The 22,488-nt window shown below is 36.0% G+C and overlaps 1 protein-coding gene across 7 annotated transcripts in view; it reads left to right on the top strand.

The window, feature by feature from the left end:
• The window catches only part of OSBPL6 (oxysterol binding protein like 6), a 95,444-nt gene extending 86,173 nt beyond the window's left edge, over positions 1–9,271 (top strand). For all 7 annotated transcript variants that reach the window (XM_061379478.1, XM_061379511.1, XM_061379498.1 and 4 more), the window contains 8 exons: positions 1,600–1,737; positions 2,100–2,163; positions 2,804–2,882; positions 4,124–4,268; positions 5,377–5,521; positions 7,178–7,304; positions 7,878–8,000; positions 8,937–9,271. In XM_061379478.1, the coding sequence (XP_061235462.1) occupies positions 1,600–1,737; positions 2,100–2,163; positions 2,804–2,882; positions 4,124–4,268; positions 5,377–5,521; positions 7,178–7,304; positions 7,878–8,000; positions 8,937–9,045 (930 nt within the window). In that variant the 3' untranslated portion in view covers positions 9,046–9,271. The remainder of the gene's footprint in view (positions 1–1,599; positions 1,738–2,099; positions 2,164–2,803; positions 2,883–4,123; positions 4,269–5,376; positions 5,522–7,177; positions 7,305–7,877; positions 8,001–8,936) is intronic.
• The last annotated feature ends 13,217 nt before the right edge of the window (positions 9,272–22,488 follow it).

The following is a 22,488-nucleotide window of genomic DNA, read 5'->3' as shown; positions in this document are numbered from 1 at the left end:
TTTGGCTGTCATCTCATCACAAACTCAGGTCCGTAACTATATGTGGCCTGCAGGAGAGTGTGGGGTCCTAAACACTGGTATTTTTTCCTTGCCACTGGAGAAGCTGGAGATCAGTCTTATGATAGGGGGTTGAATTATTATCATCACATGCTGTTTTCCTATAAGATTTCTTATGTCTTCCACAAAAGGAAGATCCTGTAAGGACTGGGAGGAGTTGTAATGAATAAAGTGAACTGCTTGTAGGACTCTGCCTCTGTTGAACAGTTTGGAAGGTGACTGTTGAAGAAGTCAGGAGAGTTCAGAAAGGAAAAGCCACGGTGCAACTTAAATCTTCCTTGGAAACATAGCTTCATAGAGTCATAGAACAGTTAGGGTTGGAAAGCACCTCAAGTCCGCTTCTCTGCTACCCATCTTCAGTGCAACACCTGGGATACACACCAAGCTTGTAACAAGAACCTTAAAAATCTGAATTGCACAGAAATTTTTACCAGGCAGAAGTGCTGAATATCCAGAGCATGGTAGCAATGCTGTGAATATGTACCTGCTTCTTCACTGTCCTCTGAAAAATCCAGACTTTGCTATCTTAAACAAGTATACAAAAACAGTGGAAACTTTTTTCTTTTTTTCCTAAGGATAGTAAAGCCCCTCATTTCTCTGTTGTCTCTTATAGTTAAATTCATGAAAAAGGCTGGATGAGTGAAGGTTTTACTGTTGAAGAAAAGCCCATGAAAAGAGTGTTAATTCTGTTGATGCTGCATTTATGAATAATATTAAATGAATAGAAAATGGAACACCCATTATAGAGTGGGAAGAAAGCAAAGCATATAAAAACTCACACGAGTGTTACGTCCTTGGTAACATGAGGAGAGGGGCACTTAGGTTAAGTTTCACCCAGCTGTTAGCAGATTATCCATAGCTGAGTTATTTTTATTCCTGTATCGCTTTTCTGAAGTTTTGTTGAGACTTGTGAATATGTATTGTGATATTCTTATTTTTTTTTAAATTCTGCTAAAGGTAGCTGTAATCTAAATTACAGTGGCATGTCACTTAACCTATTACTCCCAGCTGGACCTGGTTTAGAGATTACTAAATTTTGGTCTTATATGTAGACAAAGGGGGCTGATGAGGCCGCCTGTCTGTGGACAATCCTGAGATAACTCTGCATTAAGGACATTCTAAGTGAGAACTATTTATGTTTGGCACTACATAAAATAGTTCCCATAGGAGAATGGTATGTGATCTTGTCATTAGAAGTCATTATATAGTACTTACTCATGGGGAGCATAGACTAGAGCTGGGTTTGTAGTTTAGGTCATTGTCGATAAACCTGATCAAAGGTAGAAAAACAGTATCTTGTGCAGATTGTTATTTTAAGGGACTGTTGAAAGAGGCTGACTGAGGCCATGAAGAAAAAGCAAATTACCAACACAAGAAATGCAGTTTATACTAGTTATGGCTGGGATGTATTGCTTTACTCTCAGGCATGCTTCATTAATCCAGATTTCACTCTGAGTGGAGTGAGTTGTGTGATTCCACATAGTGATGGCAGATACACAAGAATCTCTGTCTGTTTTCACGTTCTTTTCTGTATTTTCACAGGTTCTCATAGCTGCTTTTGCAGCATCAGGCTATGCCTCTACATACTTCAGAGCAGGAAGCAAGCCATTTAACCCAGTGCTTGGTGAAACTTACGAATGTATTAGAGAAGACAAAGGATTTCGATTTTTCTCAGAGCAGGTAAAGCTTGTTTTTAGATCTGTTTAGATTTAGATTTTGTTTCTTTTTTTTTTTATATAAAGTAACCTTTTTTTTTTTTGTCTAGTTAGAATAGTTTGCTTTCTTGGTAGCAAAGAAAGTTTGTTATTATGATAGAAATTCTTTAAATACTAGGCAGTATAATTTTCTGTAGGAATCACAAGGAAGTGTTTTAAGTTCAGAGTGTTTTAAGTACAAACTCAAGTTGCATCTGTTTTCATAGCAACATATGCTAAGAAATGGTGTGGGATGTTTAGTATTGTCATATTACAGTTCAATTGTATTATCTTTAAAATGAAAATTATTTTTTTTTTTAACTCACTGTTAAACTAACTGTTTTCCAGGTTAGCCACCATCCTCCCATTTCAGCCTGTCACTGTGAATCGAAGAACTTTGTGTTTTGGCAAGGTATACTTTTTAATTCAAAAGTGTAAACTCCTTTTTTATTAGCAAATAAAAACTTTGTCTGTACAAGCTGAGTTTTGCATTTGGAACTTACTCAAAATTTCTATGCTTATTATTTTTGTAGTAACATTTTGCAAACAGGTGCTCTGAATTATTTCACTTCAAATTCTTATTTTTAAGAGTGAGCAGACGTGTTACAACTTCCCTTGTCACTTGCAATCTCTTTATACTTCTTCATTTAAAAGCTTTTTACCAACAAAATTATTATTTCTTACAAACACAAGCAGTTCCTTTTACACAGTTGAACAAGCAGCTCTTTCTTTCTTTGTATCTACTGGCATATGTCTCTAATTTGAATAGAATGTTTTCATGAGAGATTCGACAGTTGTGTAACATAGGCATGACTTCTAGAAGAAAATCACACTTCTTTTTAGTTGTTCTGACCTAATGTCATTTTCGACTATTATTTTGTTGTTGTTGTTGTTCCTTCTGTGTTTTCGTAGCAATCTCATACTGTTGTGTTTTAAACTGGTGGTCTAGCACAGGTATCTCATGGGCCACTTGTGCAGATCACTGCAATGGGGAGGCTTTGGTCTTTTCAGTTTTTGTAAATCTTTCTTTCACATTTGTAAATTACATTCAGATATCAGGTGGAAAAACAAATTCTGGGGGAAATCAATGGAGATTCTGCCAGTTGGAACCTTGAATGTGACTCTTCCAAAGTAAGCTACTGTCCCATTTCCTTTTGATTTCAGTCTTTGCTGCCTTGTGAATGGATTGGGGGAAGTGTACACAGACATCAGCGAATTGTACTGGTGAGAGTCAGTGGCTAGCTCAGATTTATCCTTAGTGTACAGACGGGGATACACAAGTGTTTTTGAGCTTAAAGATCCATTTGAGTTTTTTGAGAAAAATATACAAACTCTCTCAAAATCAACAGAAAGGGGATGGAAATGTTTTAGGAAAGAGTACCCATGTTTTACAAGTACAGTAATGATCAAGTATTCAGAACAAGGCTGCAATGTAGGACTGTCAGCAACTGCTGTTGCTCTCAGTACTGAGAAATGTTCTCTTGGAACAACCAGTAGTAACAACGTAAGGTCAGTTTTCAAAATGCAGATAAGCCCAAACATATTCTCCAGATGTTAACAGAGTAGTTAGAAGCTGTTTCACCACCAGTAAGACTAGTTGCAAGTTGTAAATCCTGAGTATATGCAAGGAAAGGATATTTTAAACATGTCTGCTGTTTTTGCAGTAGTATTCCTGCTCCTGTATGTAGCAGCCAGCCTTTCTTTCTGCTTCTAACGGTATGGAATCACTCCACTTTGCTCTTTATTGATTCCATGAAATTGAAGTACATGCACTCAGGAGCATCTTTGTTTTTTTCTGTCTTCGTGCTTGCCCCTCAGCTCTGAAGGAGGATGTACTTCGCAAATTCTCTCAGTTTATTCCCGTGTTTGACAAGAGAGATGCTCTGACTCTGTAGTTGTTAAAGAAGGAAAGGGATGATGCTCTAGTGAGCTCCTGCTTCTTTCTTCCTTTCTGTTATCTCCTTTCCATATTATTTTGTTCTACTTTTAATTTAATTGCATTGTGTGCTTAGTAGCTTCGATTCAGCCTTATGTTGACCTTTGAGCAGTCTCCTGCCCCTGAAGGATTTATGGCCAAAGCACTTAATGCTCTGAGCACAGTGAATATGCCATGCAGGGGTTCAGTGGTTCATGATGTCTTGATTTGTGGCTCATAGCAGCATTCTTCAGTTCTCTGTTCTATAGCTTAAGTGACCTTCTCTAAGGAGGATTAGTAATGTACTGAGAACCAGTGCTTTATTAAAGTTTCAAAAGTTTTTTGAGAAACATGGTTTTTTGTATTTATGATAATGGAGTTATGTTTTACTTTTCTTGTGTGTCCATAATGATTATGATTAATGTATGTTATCAACTACTTGTTAATCTGTTCTTAGGTATGGAGACTACTATGTCTGGAACAAAGTCACTACTTGCATACATAATATTCTTAGTGGAAGGAGGTGGATAGAACACTACGGAGAGATAACTATCAGAAACACAAAAAGCAGCATTTGTATTTGTAAACTTACGTTTGTCAAGGTAACATATGTATTCTAATATGTATCGTATATTCATAAAACTACATAGTTCAAGCATTTATCAAGTTGTTTCATCAGTATTCCTGAAATTCACATTCCACATTTTGTTTTGTCAACATTTGTAAATATGTAAATTGCAAATGGGAGTGTTATGTCAAGTAGCATGATTCTATTGCGTTGAACATTTGATACCATTTGATACGAGTGTTGCATTGCTGTATAGCTGTGTGCTATACTGTTGTTGGTTTTAGGTTTAAAAATGTTGAAGTTTATTTTCTGTTACCACAATGAAATGCAATGTCACTGTAGACTTCTGTGCCGTTTTACTTCTGCCTTTACTAGAATTTGTAAGTCAATATTTTATCTCTTTACATTAAATAACGCTGCTTTGGTTCACAATATTTTATGATCCAGGCATTGACCATATATGAAGCCAGACTGCTATATAGCTATGTCACTATCAAGTATTTTCTGTAAAAATGAGTTTGTCTTCATATTGCAATGGAATACATCAATACCATTGCAGTTATGGTGCATTACTGTAAATGTAGAATTCATGTCTTGATGGATGTTCTGAGAATGGGCAACTGGCCCAGTAGGTGAAGGTGGAAGGAGTAGGTATGTCTAAGAAAAGCAAAACAGAAAAGAGAAACAGAAGGCAACAAATAACAAATAATACCAGCTGAACATGTTCCCTGCTTCACCCAGTAGTATTCAGCATCAATCAAAGGATTCCTTTACATGTACAGGTATATTCAGTATTTCTCTATATAGATAGAAGAGTGTTAGCTGGCTGTGATCTTGCAACTTTCAAAGTGTCATTTTTGCTGAATTGTATGGGATTTGATTTGGGTTGATAAACAACAGTATAGTCCCCAAGTTATATCAAAGCCATATTTCAAATTATTCAGGGTTTCCCATACACTAGATCAGTTCATATTCAGATCATCTGAATTTTGAGTTCTGATATTCTTGCTTCCAGGTGAGCTGTTCCAGTACAAAATTTGGACAGTAAGTGCCACACAATTAAGATTTGTGCAGTATCTGTATTGGTACAATGGGTAATGCAAAAACCAGTGTTAATTAGTAATTTATTCTTAAATTTGCAGGTGAACTACTGGAATTCAAATGTAAATGAGGTCCAGGGTGTTGTGATAGATCAAGAGGGGAAGGTGGTTCATCGCCTTTTTGGAAAGTGGCATGAAGGCCTTTATTGTGGGGTTGCACCTTCAGCCAAATGCATATGGAGGCCAGGTAATAACCTTGTAATAAACTCTGGCAGGCACTGTAGTGTAACTCTAAACTGTGTAAAGCTTGTTTAGCCATCATTTAAATACACAAAATACTACTGGTGAAATTAAATTTCTGGCTAGACAAGTAAATAAGTGTCTTGGGTTCAGCTGTGACAGTTATTTTTCTCCTTCCTGATAGCTGGTGCAGTGCTGTGTTTTGGCTTTAGTTTGGGAACAGTGTTGATAACACACCAACGTTCTAGTTGTTGCTAAGTAATGCTTACTCTGATCAAGGACTTTTCAGTCTCTCGTGCTCAGCCAGTGAGGAGGAGCACAAGAAACTGGGAGGAAGCAGACCAGACACCTGACCCAAAGTAACCAAAGGGGTATTTCATACCACAGAACATCATGCCTAGTATATAAACTGAGGGGAGTCACCCAGAAGTCTCAGATCGCTGCTTGCGACAGGCAGGGTATTGGTTGGCAGGTTGCGAGCAATTGTATCGTGTATCACTTGTGTTTATTAGTTTTGTTTTTTTTTCCTTTCACTTTTTAGTTTTATATTCTCTCCCCTTGTTACTTCCCTTATAATTATTATTATTAGTAGTAGTTTTATATTATACTTTAGTTATTGGACTGTTCTTATCTCAACCCATGTGGTTTACATTCTTTTGATTCTCCTTCCCATCCTGCCTGGAGCAGGGGGGAGAAGGTGGGGAGTGAGCGAGCAGCTGCACGATTCTGAATTACTGGCTGGGTTTAAACCATGACAATAAGAATTTACATGAATTTAGGGTAATGGTAAAATTAAATGTTCTTATAGGGCATAATCTTCGACATCTCATTCTGACTCCTGGTCAAATATTTGGGGGTCTTGGGGTCAACATAAGAATAAAATTAAGAAAAGAGCTGTATGTTTGGGCCTGCCTGCCTTCTCACAGGCAGCAGTGTAGCTTATTTGGGTGCAACAAATAGGAGATGCCAGTTTATTAACTTTGTTATCTTTATGCTTTATTAACCTAAAGGATAAGATTTTCAGAGATGGTGAGTTTGTGTGATTTCAGGAGCTGGTTTCAACTTCCTTACTGTGTGCTTAGAGGCACTGAGGTTGAATTAGTCATCCTTTGCACTTATAATATTTTTCATACATTAAGGATTATCCAGGAATTGTCATTATGTAATTTTGAACCTGACTCTGTATTGATAGTATTTGGAATCCTACTTTGCACCCTACTCTCTGCAATGTCTACTCTGACTGCTGTTGGTGCTGAAGGTTTTGGACAGTGCTGAAGCTGTCTGTGAGTGAGCCTTATATTGAAAATTAACCCTAAGATCAGTTAAGGTTAGCTTTTATACAGACATTTGATAAGCCCACTTTCCAGAGAACAGGAAACTATGTTTAAGTTGAAAATCTTAAAACCAGTATTTTTTTTATTTTAAAAGGAATAAAGGTCATAAAATTTTTGAATCCATGAGCATGTAATTACAACCTCTGCAGAAAAAGCACTTGAAATTAATATTTAGTGAGTTTTTTTCCACCTAGTGATTAGCTTTTTATGCTTTTAAATTGTATGTGAGAGTAAAATATATTCATATTTTTGCTTTTATAATTTAATAAAGAAATGAATCTCTTGCATATTTAGAATAATAGTTTAAAAATCTTTTTTCTTTTACACAGGCTCCATGCCAACCAATTATGAGCGTTATTATGGCTTCACGAGATTTGCTATTGAGCTCAATGAATTAGATCCTTTACTGAAAGATCTTCTTCCTATGACAGATGCACGATTCAGGCCAGATCAAAGGTAAGAATGCTCATTTATACACGTCGTATTTGGTGGTTTTAATGCTGGGTTTGGCTGAGTACTGAATTTTGTCTATGTCTTTACTAGAGTCTGAACTAAGATTTGGAGGATTCTGCTAGCAGAGAAGGTATTCAGTATCGCAATCAAATTTCTGCTTTACTTAGTTGAGGAAAAGTAGAAAGCATCCTGTTGGTACAGTAATGCTATAGGGCAGTTTTTGGGCAGAGGTAGGATTCCTCATAACAAATGGCAAAGACAGGCTCTGAAATGTCATGTCCTCTTGCAATGAAGGGAAGTAATGTTAATTTCCTCCTCATTCTCAGTTCATAATACCTCAATGCTTGTGTATGCTGAAGTTGCTAAAGTGTATACCTTAGGTATAGATCAGGTACATGTAACTGGGGAGTCACATCTCAGTTACGCTTATTTTATGAAATTATTACTACATCTGAAAGTGGGTTCAAGACAGACAACAGGTGTGGCTTCCACTTGTCTTTTATGATGGTTGTTGCTAGAAAATCCCTTTTTCTAGACAGTGTATAATTGCTGCAATACGTGTTATTATCCATACAGGCTTCTGGAGGAAGGAAATATAGAAGCAGCAGCATCTGAGAAACAAAGAATAGAGGAACTCCAGAGAGGTCGGAGGCGATACATGGAGGAAAACAACATTGAATATAGACCCAAATTTTTTAAGTGAGTCTATTAATTTCAGAAATAAGTCTCTTCTTCTATCGTATGGCTGTACAAAGTACTGCAAGAGTTACCACCAGTGTGGTCTGTTAATAGTGAAAGCCTGGAAAATGGCAATTTTAAGAAAAATTATCAGATACCTGATTTCTGCTTGAAGCAATTTTTACATATTTTAAAGCTTCATAATAGAAAGATTATTTTCTCACAAGGGGTAACAGCTATGCAAGCCTACTGCACCCTTTGGCCAATGTTTTTTGAACTTTGAAGTGGAACAGAAGTACAATATTAGGATCTAAGATTCAACTATGTTACTGGTTTAAGTCATTGCATAAACAAAGGAAGAAATAGTGACCTGTAAAACAACATTATACATATATTTATACAGCTGTGAAATGTATATATAAATGTATGTGCATGTATGTGTAAATTACAGTGTATTTATTTTTGAGTGAGGCGTGGTGGTGGCTTGGGTTTTGTTTTTAATAAAGCATTTTTCTGAAACAAGGGATAGTCATACCAAATTGCCTGATGTTTAGCATGAGTAATCAAAAGGGGAAAGACTGGACATCCTTGGTGCAGTTTTGTAGTAGAAGATGAGCAAAATACACAGGAGGCAAATAGCATAAAAGGTAAAAGTCTTGCATTCTGCAAGTTTAAACTCTTGGTTGATTCCGTGCACATAGTCAGAATCTGTAATGGCCAAAGAGGTCTTATGTGGCTCTAAGACCAGCTCACACAGATCAGGCAACAGATATGGAATTTTGGCTGTCTTCTAAACGTTCCACCTCTGACACAGGTAGAGAGGTTGATTTTTATTTTTAAATCCCTGAATGTTCTCATGTCTTTTACAAATATGAAATCACATTTAGTATTGGGTTAGATCAGAGGGGTATGGATCTCTGGTCAGAAATGTTTCTTCTTTTTTTTATCTTTCTACAGAAAAGTTATTGATGCTAATCAAAGAGAAGCCTGGGTTACCAATGATACCTACTGGGAACTGCGAAAGGATCCTGGCTTTAGCAAAGTAGAAATTCCCATACTCTGGTAAACTGAGAATGTAGATCTAGTAAACATATCACTCTGAAGAAAAAAATAACTATGCACAATATGTTTCTAATAGCTAAGCGTGGTTTGTGGGTCTGCGGAAAAACCTATCATTCACATTTATATTCATCTTTATAATGGACTTCTGAAAGTGCATTAGACCAGGCCCCTGACCACTTCTGGATCTTTTTAATTTTGCAGCAGCCATTAAAAAAAAAGAAAAAAAAAAAGGAAGGAAAAAAATAAAAAAAAAAAAAAGAAACAGAAGCCTTTTAAAGTTTCATACATTGAAAATTCAGAACAAAAGAAGCAGATGAGTTATCCAAAGTCACTTGGAAGAGGTGGTAAATGCAAAACTGCAACAGGTGCTTTAAACAGACATTAAGAGTAATGTAATTTAAATAAAAAAAAAAAGGAAGAAAAAGAGAAAAAAAATCCATTTTATTTCAACTATTTTTGTTAAAAACTCTTGGGTCACAGCATTGTCATTTCTGGCTTCAGGTTAGTCCTTTGGTGTGATGTGGTTGGACTGGCCTTTGTCAAAAAGATATGCTTTTCTGGAAGCTGTTCCCATTCATATGCCATTGTTCATGCCTTAAACAAAATATGAAGATGTACAGTAAGTAATTTTAAAATATGTATGCTTAGGCTTGTGTGAAGGGCAGATTTTTAAAGCACTAGAATTTTATCATGATATAAATATTGGAGAACCTGCATTATTTAAAATCAAAAGACAACCAAACATCTAACTGTATTTCAGAGGAATGAGATCTACTGTATATGCTTTAGCTTTGGGAAGCTGACTGTATACTCAGACTGAAAAGAAACTGCAAACTGCTTGAATTTGAGACAGTCTTGAAAAATGCATATGAATTGCTGGTCAGGAAATTATATTCTAAATGGCTGATGCTGAGTTTCCCCATAACTGTTTATACAATTAGAATTCCCTGAAGTTTTGCAGCAGTGTTAAAAGCACAGGAAGATTTCATGGGAAGGATGCTGGCTTCTCTCCAGAAGCTGGATAGTACTATAAAAATGCAACTGTTTTCTGCCGCACATACTGCTTACTGGCTCTGATTTGTCCCCATCTACTTTTCTTACCTAAATTTATATTTGAGAGTACGGAAGAGTCTCCCATGTGTTGTAGCTAACAACTACTATTTGTGTTGCCAAAATAGCTTTTGTGCAAAATTATATTTTACTGTTTTTTGTAAAGTGATTCTATATTTTTTGATTAAGAACCAAGTCTCTTATGTGTTGCTAAGCCTCAGTTAATATATGTGGGAGAAGGCTTGGCACTTTCTATTTGAAAATCTCTGAAACATTAAACAGTAGGGCAGATTTTAATAAGAAGAAACAAAGTAATTTTATTAGGTAAAAGCTGCATTCCATATGGTATGATCTAGTCTTCCATTTATGCCCGTATTATACATCCAGGCACTGATGATAGGTTAGATTTCATGTATATACACTGTGTTTCTTTCTATTCATATGCAGCATACATAGTGCACTTGAATTTTTCTATTGAGGATTGATTCCAGTACTGAGACCTAAAAAAAATCATTACAGAGGTATGTGATCCTGCCAGCAGACCTGCTTGGACAGTTCTCAGTAGATTACCACACATACCCAGCTCTCTACCTGCTTATGGTTTTTTGCAGAGTCAGGTCCCTACAGAACTGAAATTAGTTTGGTTATTTAATACACATTTAGTTTTTCCCCTTGTTTGTATGGCAAACCCACTGGCAAAGCAACCAGCTACTAAAGAATTCCAATTTCTTCACATAGTTCTGTTATCAGGCAGAACTATGAAAACCTACAGAAAATATAAAGTAGACTTTTTAAAGAATTGTGAATGCTCATGTATTGCTTATGATATTTGTTATTAAAAAACTGTGTGCGTATTAAACAGGATTTCTTCCAAAGAAAATTTTGAATCATTCAATGAACAATATCTTTTGTTTTCCTAGTTGAAACTAGTCTATTTATTTTTTCTTTTAGTTCTGCAATTATTTTGAGAAAATGGAAATGTATCAAAGTTTGGGGTTTTAATCATATTTAGTGAAATTCATCCTACTTGCTTTAATGACTATGAATTAAATTGGCGCACTGTGTGCAAAATAGCAATTAATTATTCTGTGTCAGTTTCCTTAAAAACATTATTATACATTTGCTCCAGTCTTTGTGTGCAGTTCACCGTGATATTAGAAAGCATTATGTGTATACGAGTACAAGTACATTTGAGGGACAGTAACTGCATGTTCCCAAATTTTTTGACAGTCATTTTTTAATTTAAATATAGAAATAAGGTCTTTAATTTTAGTGTTCTGCTAGTGCTTTGTGAATGCCATTATTGCAGTGCAAACTGAAACTTGGTGAATACTAGAGATGCTATCACTGATTTAATTAATTTTTACAATTGTTTATTTGACACTCATTGAGAGAAAAATAACATTAGCATTTTTAGAATAAAAAAAGTGATATTCTAAGTCTCTATTGAAGACACTTTTTAAGCCTACTGAATGTTAAATTAATTATTAAGTAGAGGAAATGCAAAACAATGCATCACAAACTATTTGCAGTCTTTATCGGAAATTGAAATGTGGTATCAGATGTACCATAGAACAATTTCTTATAGTGCAGCATTCTCTGGATTCTGTATGAAATCTTTTATTAATATTTTCCTGTAACCCTGGGCGATATTGTGACATATTTTGTGCTGTTTCTAAAGAGAATGGGTTAACAGAGGATACATCTGGGGACTTCTATCCAAATTATAATTTGTAGACAACCTGTGAAATTTCACCAGCACTATCCCCTGGGATTTCCACATCCTCTGGCAGTGTGAGGACACACTGTTGGCTCCTTTGCAGCCCGGCACCTATTGTAAGTGCCTGCTGCTTTCAGCAGGGCTGCTGCTTGGCATGGGATTTTTCTGCCTCAGGTGCAGATCTTTGCACTTCTGTTGAACTTCATGAAGTGTCTTCTGGCCCCGTCTCAAGCCAAGGACTGCCCTTCTGATTGAAGCTCTGCATTTTGGCATGCCACGTGATACTCCTAATTTAATGTCATCTTTAAACTTGTTAGCATGTAGTTTATGCCCTTGCCCGGGTCCGGGCAACTGGTAAGATGTTGATTCATATGGGCCCCAAAATTGATCACTGCAGGGCTGTCCTCATTGCTGGCTGGTGGTGGGGTGTAAGTCATTGGTTAGTGTCCTTTCAAGCCTGGGGATTCTTGCAGGTTTCAGCCCATCCCACTCCGTTCATCCAGGCATGAAAAATATCAACTTAGTAGATATATTGCTATCAGTTTGGTATGCCATGAAAATTAGTGCAAAGCATTTGAAATTGAAAACCTTTTAAAACAATTTAAGAAGCTCTAACTTTTCACTACAAAGACATATCCTTTGCTTTTTACTGTGTTTTTCTCAAAACACTTATTTCTGCATAAAATACACAACCCTATGCTTTAGTTTAAAAATAGTGATCTGTGCTTTCAATTAATATTTTAGAAGTGTAACCTAATTTGTTCCCTGTTCTGATACTGCGGATATGATAGGATAAAAATAGCTATTTTCATCAAATGTAACATCTTACAAAGACTTAAATAGCTTTTTTCCTGTTTTAGATCTGTATTAACAAGATGGTAGATTTTTTGGCATATTAGAAATTGTTATCTCACTGGGAGATACAATTTGAGTATCAGTTGCTTATCGTACAGTATCACTGTGATTGAAAAGTCATCTAGACACCCATTCTAATTTTAGACAGATGTAAGTAGCATGAAATAAACTTTTTTTTTTACCTGGCTTTAAATGTGAGCTCCCACTATAATACTCTTTTCATCTTACATATAATTTTACCTTTTTTTTTTTTCTTCTAATTTTGAGCTTCTGACTCTGAATGAGCTTGTGTGGCATTTGTGGGTTTTATTTCAATAGCACATGCTGGGCATATGGTGAATATTGCACTGCATACACATGACACAGTTTTGAAAGATACTGCCCTTAAATTCCTACTGAACACTGTCGGAGCTTTATGGAAACAAATTACACAAACCTTAAGAGACACTAGGAGCCGGTGCTGGATCTGCCCCATGTAGCTTGCCTTTGGGCCATGCTCTCTTTCCTATGGACGTAACATAGGATTTTCTCACCCTTGAACCAGGCAGAGCAGTGCCCAGCACAATGCAGTCTTGCTTGTAGAGTTTCCTCAAAATATCTGATTTTTTTAGAAATACTCTGGAAGGGAGGGGAGGTTCATTCGCGCTTGCACAATAACCAAGAGGGCTGAATATGCCTTCTCTGTGAGTTTTGCACAGCTCGTTTTCACTAGCAAAGCTGTGTTAGTATGCAGAATGTGAGCTCTCCTTGTTTTACAGGATTTTGTCTGGTGCAGAGATTAGCTGTTTAACATGCCGTTTGCTGCAGTTGTAGTCTGAGGAATTAACTCTATTTTAGATGTCATTACTACTACTGGAGCTGCATAATGAAAGTAAAAGAGAGTTTTCAGTTTAAATCCACCTGAAAGGAAAGCGTATTTGTTTCTGTAAGTTAAAATGACAGGAAGGGTTAAGTAAGAGGGTGTGACCCAGCTGGAGAAAGAAGATTTGACATAAGTGTGTGAAAAATACTGGAATGGCTTCACCAGCCATTAACAAAATTTATTATGTCATTACCACTTACCTTGAGAGGTACTGAGGCTGAAAATGCTACTTTGTGGGGTTTTTTCTTGTTTGTTGTTAAGTAACAGTCATCAAAACTATATAAAACTTGAATTTGCTCTTTAGAGTATATATTGATAAAAGTTCAGGTAGGCAGAGAAACCGTGGCAACTAAGGTTTTTTGTTAATGTGCTCAAAATTGCAAAAGTATGTTTACTGTAAGAAGTAGTGTAATTTTCTACTTTATTATCCCTGATCTACTTTATCATCTTCTGGTATCACTCAGAAGTAGTTTCATGGAGGAAGGTCTTTTTTACTTTTTTCTCTTTTTTTTTGGGGGGGGGGGGAGTGGGACGGACAATTTGGGGGCTTGGTTTTTTTGTTGTTGTTTTTGGGGGGAGGGTTGTTTGGTGGTTTGTTTTTTTTTTTAACAGAAGAATCTAGCCCAAGTGTAATTATTCCTGAGGAGGATATCTCCCTGAGCTCCATTAGAACATTCATTGGGTGAATGGCACCCAGCAAGAATGTTGCAAATCTTGGTAAGCACAGAGAAACATATCTTATTTACAGCAATTTATTTTACTTCTTCATGATATATTTGTCCTGTGTTCAGCAGTAGCAGTCATTTTTTTTCTCCTTCTTCGTAGCTGGTGCAGTGCTGTGGTTTTGAATTTCAGCCTGGGAACAGCACTGATATCACTGATATTTTTAGTTGTTGCTCAGTAATGTTTAGTCTGACCGAGTACTTTCTGAGTCTCAAGCTCTGCCAGGGAGGAGGGGAAGCTGGAAGGAAGCAGAGACAGGACACCTGACCCAGACTAGCCAAAGAGGTATTCCATAACACAGCATGTCATGCCCAGTACATAAACTGGGGGCAGTTACCTGGAAGGGTTAGATCACTGCTCAGGTCAGGCTGGGTATTGGTCGACAGGTGGTAAGCGGTTATATTCTCTTCCCTTGTTATTTCATCATTATTATTATTGGTGGTAGCAGTAGTGGGTTTGTGTTATACCTTAGTTACTGGACTGCTCTTATCTCAACCCATGGGAGTTAACATCCCTTTGGGATTTGGGGAGAAGGAAGGAGGGGGAGTGAGAGAGACTGCATGGCTGACTGAGTTTAAACCACGACAATATTGTAAGGAGTATACTTACAAAAGCAAATACATAATTTGCTCTTTAAACTAGAAAATGTAGAACACCTTCATTAGCTTTGTTGTAAGCTACATCTTTCTTCCACTGAACTGAAAAGCTTTTCTTACAAAAGGATTTTTATATAGTATCTTGCAGGTTTACAAAGTGATGCAGTGTACTTGTAGGTGTCCCACGCCCTACTCTGACAAGGTTTTTGGTATTATAAACCCACCTTATCTTTATTTATTTTTTCCTCATTCCTTGTGATCCTTGTCCAATCTCAGAAAAGTGAGTCAGAGACTACGGTGGAGAAACTTTCTAAGGAAACCAGTCACAGCAGCTCTGTCAGCGGCACAGCTGTTACATAATAATAAGTTTTCTAAGTTTTATGAATTAAAATGTCAGTAGAGCTGCTGAATCTGTTTCAGGCAGGTTATCCTAATACCATTTTTATTTCCACTGGCTCATGACAGCATGAAAAAGGGAAGATTGGTGACATTTACTCAGTATTAATTCTAAAGGTGAAGGAAGTTTTTATTCCTTCTATAAATAAAAAATACTGTAGCCAGCATTTGGATGAAGGTGTATTGGTAATGTGGACAAAGAGAGATACATATTTTATAAATAAGGACACTATATAGTTGGAATATATAATTAGCAGTGTGTAATATAGAATGTCGATATTCACTGAAGTATGGTAAAGCTACTTAGTAGTACTCCTAGAGCAGTGATCTAGATGTTGTCTCCTAGGAAACACTAAAATGTATTTCTGTATTAACTGCTACTGTTAATGGTCTGCCTTAAAGAAAAAGGTATGTCTTAATATGTGTTTGTATGTATATATATACACATATATGTATGTATGTGTGTATTTTATACATATATATTTATAATGTTGCTGGCCCAGAATGTTAGGGATGCAAAAAGGGAAGAGGTGAGGAATTCCTCTAGAAAGTCAGAAGTGGATAATTTATCTTAAACACCTTGAGCATCAAAGTGATCTAAGTGCTATGTAAGAGCAGCACACAGTGATAACTATTCAAGAACTATTCTTCATTATTGAGGTACTTGCTCCTTGTGCCTGTCAGTGTAGACACGCATACAACATCTTTTTTTGAAGTTACATTGCTATTTATGATTGTGCCTGTGGCCCTGGTGTTGGTTTGTCAGGTCCACAGAGGACAATCAGTGTTAAAGTCAGGACTACAAGCTCTGTTTTGTTTTCTGTGCAGAATATTCTCTCTCTTCCTTTGTTATATTGACCCAAATAAAGATTATTACAGTAAAATTAACAAAATTAATATTAATTTAATCATCACTATTTTTCAGACAAAGGAAATTCAGGAGAAATACAGACACTATCTTCAAGTATATTTCTATTTGCTTAATATTGTATGAAATATTTTGAGATTGGATCACCAGTAATAAAATTGTGCATAAATATGTTAAACTTGCTTTGCCACCTATCTTGAAGTCAACACTGAAAATTGTTCCAATTTGAAATTAAAAATTACATATTGAAATAAGTGTTACTGATATTCTTTAGTGGTTGAAATATACTACAACAAATTCAGATCACAGTAAATTTTGTTTTCATCTGAGTCTCAAACAAGACCTGACTATGAGCTGAGAGATAAATGCTTATGAATGTATTTTGATATGCAGGTATGCAGAGATGGCAACTTCTACCTTAGTCTTTCTCTCTAATCAGCAACAGCACTACTCTTGTTCCTTTATAATTATTTCTAAACTAATTATTATCAAGCATTAATTACTCACTAAGAATTAATTAATTTTGAAGTCTGAGTTTCAAAACTTAAACAATGTTTGGAACTCCGCAGACATGAAGAGTGGTGCTTCTGTCTTGCACCTAATTCTCAGATCTTTCTAATCTAGCTCTCAGAGTGGGTTGGACCTATAGTGCTTACTCACTGAAATTTCATCCTTGGACCAAACAGAAATATCAGTATGCTTTCCCAGACAGGATTCTTCTTTGTATATTGATTTGTGTCTATGTTATTTACTATAAATTAAGTAAGAAATCGAGCTGCTAGTATCTGATGTCTAAAATATTTTCCTTCACCAAAATGCATAGCAAACTTCTTGTTCTTTATCTGTAAGTGCTAGTTTGTCTGAAGTGGATGCTTTATTTAGCACATAAAAAGCCATTATCAAATTAAATTTCTGTGGTATCCAGAGAGATCGTTATGATAGTTCTGTGTTAGGATGTTACATATATTTTCTTTGTTGTAAGTATGCAAGATTCTTCTTTTGGTCTTTATCTGCATTGCTTTATTTAATTAACTGGTGAATTATGATATCTCAGTATTTTAAGAGCAAAGATTTCTGTATTTTCTCTCACTTTTGCACAAAGTTAATATGAATTGGGAATAATTTCACATTTTTTGGTGAGATTAGATCCTATACGCACATATATGAAATGTAGTAAGTTTTAGTTATACCTTACTCAGAAACTGAAAATGCCATTAGAAAAGTAAAGTTTAGATAGCTGTCAATTTTACATTGCCTTACTGAGCTGCTTTGCTTTCAACAGCCTTTAATTTTAGATGGGAAACAGCCTTGCATCAATTCTCACAGGCCAAAATGCAAAACCCTAGATAGCTAAAAGAGCATTGCCCATACCTCTGTGCTCATCCTACAGCATCCCTCATCCTCCTCGCAATCTGGTGAATTCTTGTACACCTGTTTAGCATACTTGTAGAATGAGATCCTCAGAGTCTTTCCACTGGGATTATGCTATTATGTCAGCTAGAAAGGTATATAGAAACTCACTTTCCAGTGTTTAAGATGGATTTTAAAGGCAAGTAGTTGCTTTCTAGAAGCCTAGAAAATAGAGTCAGAGCTGCTTTTGAGTACTGGTTAGACGGTCTTTGTGTTAGAGGGAAAGAACAGACTGTATTAGAAAGGGCTGGTGGTCTAGGTGCACCAGACATTTTTTTTTCTGTTGTTTGACATCAACAGAGAACTATTACCTAGGGAAAGAAGGAAAGAAGCATTTATGTACTCAGCTACCTAAATGTTGGATAAGGTGTTATTTTTGAGCACTGTAATATTAAACCTCACCTGCAGCACCCTTAATTTTATGCCCAGAAGTTCACTGTGGACTTCCATAATGATATGAAGAAAAGGAAACTGGAAAAAAAAGTCAATACCATAATTTCTAAACAACTCAATAGAAAACTGATTTGCAGATACTTGTTTTGAAAACTGTGTAAGCTACTTAGTGTCACAATTTTTTAAAGCACAAGTTTAGTCCTTCATAGGGCATTCAGTAATTTAATAAAAATAAATCTTGATTGATCTAGATTGCTTTCCTGCAAATGTATTCCTTTGTGCTTGACTATTCATAAGTTTAGGATATCTTTCAGGGTGATTCTTCTTTATGTTTTATTAATTCTGACTCCAAATGCTGTCTGTAATCGTGCCTGTAAAAACAACTGTATTGCTTAGTTACTAAGCATCAACAGCTGAGGAACGACATGAGTAGGATATAATTTGTACATTCCAAATCTATACAATTTTATTACAGTTAATCAGCAGTACACAACTCAGAATTTATTTTGGTTTTTTTCCTGCTTCATCTGCTTGGATGCTGATCTTACACTGGCATCGATGTGTTTAGCGTAAACAGTCTCATTGAATTCAGTTTAAAAGGTATAGATACTAAAGTTCAAATAAAGAGAATCAATAGTGACATTCCTACGAAATCAAAACAATGTATCTGGTTACATCAGATGCTATAGGACTTGATTTTTAATTCATATATGCTTAAACAAATGAGCACCTATGCAGATGAGGCTGAGATGCTGTTGGTACAACTCAGTGAGCTTCCAGGTGAGTGGATGATCTGAATCTGTTTCATCTGTGCGCCTATCTTACAGCCAAGCCTAAATACTCAACTACTTACATTTCAGATTAATTTTGAATATGTACACTGTCTTGTGGAAGATAAATGTGTGAAATACAGCTGGTTTGACTGCTTGCCAATCAGAGCAATATATTTGACTTTATTTTGACTCTCTCACATTTTGGGAACTTATTCTGAGATTTGTATTTTTTAAAAAGCAGTTAGCTTCATGTCTCTGTTAAGCTCAATTATGTATGACATTTGGAAGAAAGAACAGGAGATTAAATCAATGACAATTCATCATATTATGTCTCACTCTGACAAGCTTAATTTTAAGAATATTTGAATTTCCTATACTTGTTTCCCTGTACTTTACCCAGGATGGTGCCAGCCCTGAGTGAGGGTTGCTAATACCGTATGCCAGTCAAAAAGGGAGACTAATCTTTGTTATTTGCAAAGAAGGAGGTGGCTAACTAAGAGCATGCACCTAATCTCAGCCTAGAATAGCATGAATGTGAGAAAGTGCCTCCCCTCTCTCCTTCTAGGCTTTAGCACATGAATGGATTTGCTTTTTTTTTTTTGATATATCGAGTTCTCTGGCTACTTCAGAGGCCGAAACTAGTCAGGAAGGAGCAGAATAAAAACAGTTTTATGTTCCCACATAATGCAGCTACAACACTTATTCTGTGTCTTTGCACTTGTGGATTGGTTTTGAACATACTGTTGTAGTAATCCAGAATGTGATGAGGCCTCACACTGACTACCTCTCATTCAATAACCCCAAGCTCATATAGTACTTAATATTGATTACAGTCGAGCATCTTTTGGCCACATGATTCAGGGAGGTGGTAGTGGAGGGAATAGTAATTTAATTATATTTAATTTAATAAAGACTTTATTCCAGTGATGTATGTGGTATACACAATATCCATAATACCAGCTCCAACTGAGAGAGGTCCTGCAGCTTCTAGTAGGAAATAAAGGTGAACCTGGCTATGCTGTAGTTTATGTTGTGCTCTAAAATGTAACGAAAGATGTCATCTGTTTCCTTAAGGCTGATCTGGATTTACCAGGATATTGTGTCCAAAACACACACACATGCAATTCTAGGTACTGAGGAAACATGATGCATCTTTACCTGTTGCAATGTAATTGGATAATGCATGTACAAATGACTTGTTTAGCCTGCCAATGAATGTTGCTAATGCCTTACCAAAAAAAAAAAAAAGCATATTTTTTGTATTTTTTTCCTCAGAGGCAAATCCAAACAATGCTAGATTTGGGAAACTGTTTACTGAAAAGCATTTTCTAATAGATCTCTGAAGAAGTGCAATTGTATAATTATTATTGTTCAATGCATACAGTACATTGTCTCCATCACTCTGTACACTGCTGCTATTAGTGCTTGTTCTAATAAATCTCAATGTACACTGTTTAAACTCCTGTCATCTGTGTTCTGATTTATTAACATAAACACTTTAGAATTTGGTTCTTGAACAAACTACTTGTAACTAGTTAATTGAATTGATTATTAATTGTAAAATTCTTAATATATATTGATTTTGGAAAGGTGGGTGATAGTGGCAGCGATAGCACTGAAACAGCGGCTTCTCACAAGCATCATCCTGTTCCTTTCTAACCTTTTTCTACTGCAGGGTTATTTTTATAAAACTTCTCCCATGTGATTCTCTGTGCAGTTCCTTTAAATCTGGCAGGAGATACCAACTGCAGTCTCAAAGAAGATAATTTTCTTTTTGGCAGTTCCCGGTTTTATTCATGCTACAGCTGGTAAGAGCCTTTCTGTGTGGTATGTTCTCAAGTTTTGTGAGAGGGTGTAGAGAAAATGGCTCTTGTAGTTCTCTAATAGAATTGAATAAAGAGGTGTGGGAAAAAAATAAATTACTTGACACCCACCTCTTCTGGCATCTTGGAAAAATGCCAGTATGTGGAATTTTCCCATTCTATGTTCCTGTTCTTATTCAGCCCTTAAATCAATTGCATTTTATTTTAAATGAAAGTATAATAGAAACCAAGAATTTGTCTGGGAGGAGAAATTAAGGTTTTTATTGTTTCTTGGCACTGTAAAAAGAACAAGTGTTCAAATAGTCTGGAAGGCTGCCTGAGTGGAAGCAACAGCAAAGGAAGGGAAAGCACTTTTTTTCATGAATGGCAATGCTTGCTTTCTTGTGTCAGAGTACACATCTGATCTCGTCCAAACCAGCATTTTAAGCCAGGTTGTAGACTGGGAGCTTATTCCCTGTTAAACAATTCTATGAACAAAATTCAGATCTGGTTTCACATTTATGTAGTTGGGATCTGTACTTTGCCTCTGAATGCTGTGCGAAACAAATCTAACACTTTCTGATTACTATTTCTCATCGAAATTACTGTGCATAATTGAAGTGTGAAAAGCTATATGTCATTCCTTAAGTGATTGAAAGAAGAATTATTTGGGAATAGATGAGAGTGCAAAAGGCCTATGAGGCAATCTGACATCTTACTTAGCATAAAAAATATTTAAGTATGGTAATAATTTTTATATTTAAATTTAATCTAACCAAGAACCAGATAATACTTCTTAACCACAAACATGTAGGCGCTGTGGTGTGGTGAAGTGAGGCAGTGTGGGACGCTATTGACAAGATTTTATACTGACTCAGCTAAAGGAGTTGCCCACAAAAAGCTGTTCCAAGTTTCACTGCCAGTATAAAAATCTGTTCTGATGTGATGACACATAGCATTATTGTTCAGCCAATGTATCAAGCAACATGGTTCTCCAAGTCCTTATGAGCTTATTAAATATTTAGGTTGGTCTAAATGTTAAAAACCACAAGTATGCAATATTTACTGTTCCTGCACCTGAATCTGCAAAATTATTTTTTGCCACTAAGTAGTCATTACTAAATCAGATTAAAAGAAACTAATCTGAAATACCATTCAAAATGAATGAGGTACTGTGGACTAGCTGAGGAGGTACTCTGTAGTTTATTTTGACTGAGTGGCGAGTCTAATTTTTCTCAGGGCTAGTAAATGAAATGTCTTATATTCAGACTTTGCTTTTTATTTCTGACAGCAATGTCTAAGATATAACTATTAGACAGAGTAGCTAAGAGACAGGCTGGGTTGTATATTCCATATCTGCATCTCAAGTGTGTACTAATAATGGTAAAGCTAAAAAAGAATTCAAAGCAAGTTAACAAAGTAAGCTACAGACCTGAATCTGGTTTGAAAACCTTCTTTACCTATGATTAGATTACATTTGTAATCACATGGGAAAGTGCCAAAGTAAAACCAAATACGTAGTTGCATTTCTCACTGCTGACTATCTGGCTGTATTTCCTTCAGCAAAGAAATGAAACGAATTACTAGCTCAAATTTCATGACTCTCCAAGGTTTCCTGAGCAGGTTTTTTGACAAGTCAGCGGAGGAAAAAGTATAAGGAAACATTTCCAAAAGGTTACAGTTGTTGGACTGCAAGTAGCTATGTGTTCTGGTAAGAACATCGTGCTGTTTTCTGTTTTTAAACTGATAAAATTTAAGGTGTAGGTTGCCTTATAAGATCCTCTTTAAGTAGGTTATTTTTGAAGGCCTAGTATTACAATTAGCAGTCAAAAGAAAATAAGGTGACATAGCCCAAGGGCACATCCATTCTTTAAGAGCTGATTTCACTTAAATGCTGATCAGCTAACCTATTACACCAGTATTAGTCACTCTGCTCTTTATGTTTAGTGACAAGAATTTTTCATGTCAGCTGTTTCTTAAAACGTTTAGTATCTGGAAA

This window comes from Neopsephotus bourkii, unplaced genomic scaffold, assembly GCF_033783945.1.
Source record: "Neopsephotus bourkii isolate Nb327-2 ecotype Australia unplaced genomic scaffold, CSIRO-AGI_Nbou_v1 NB_196, whole genome shotgun sequence".
NCBI classification, from domain to species: domain Eukaryota; kingdom Metazoa; phylum Chordata; class Aves; order Psittaciformes; family Psittacidae; genus Neopsephotus; species Neopsephotus bourkii.
The sequence above is the reverse complement of the archived record's forward strand: the minus strand, read 5'-3'. Positions and strand labels throughout refer to the sequence as shown.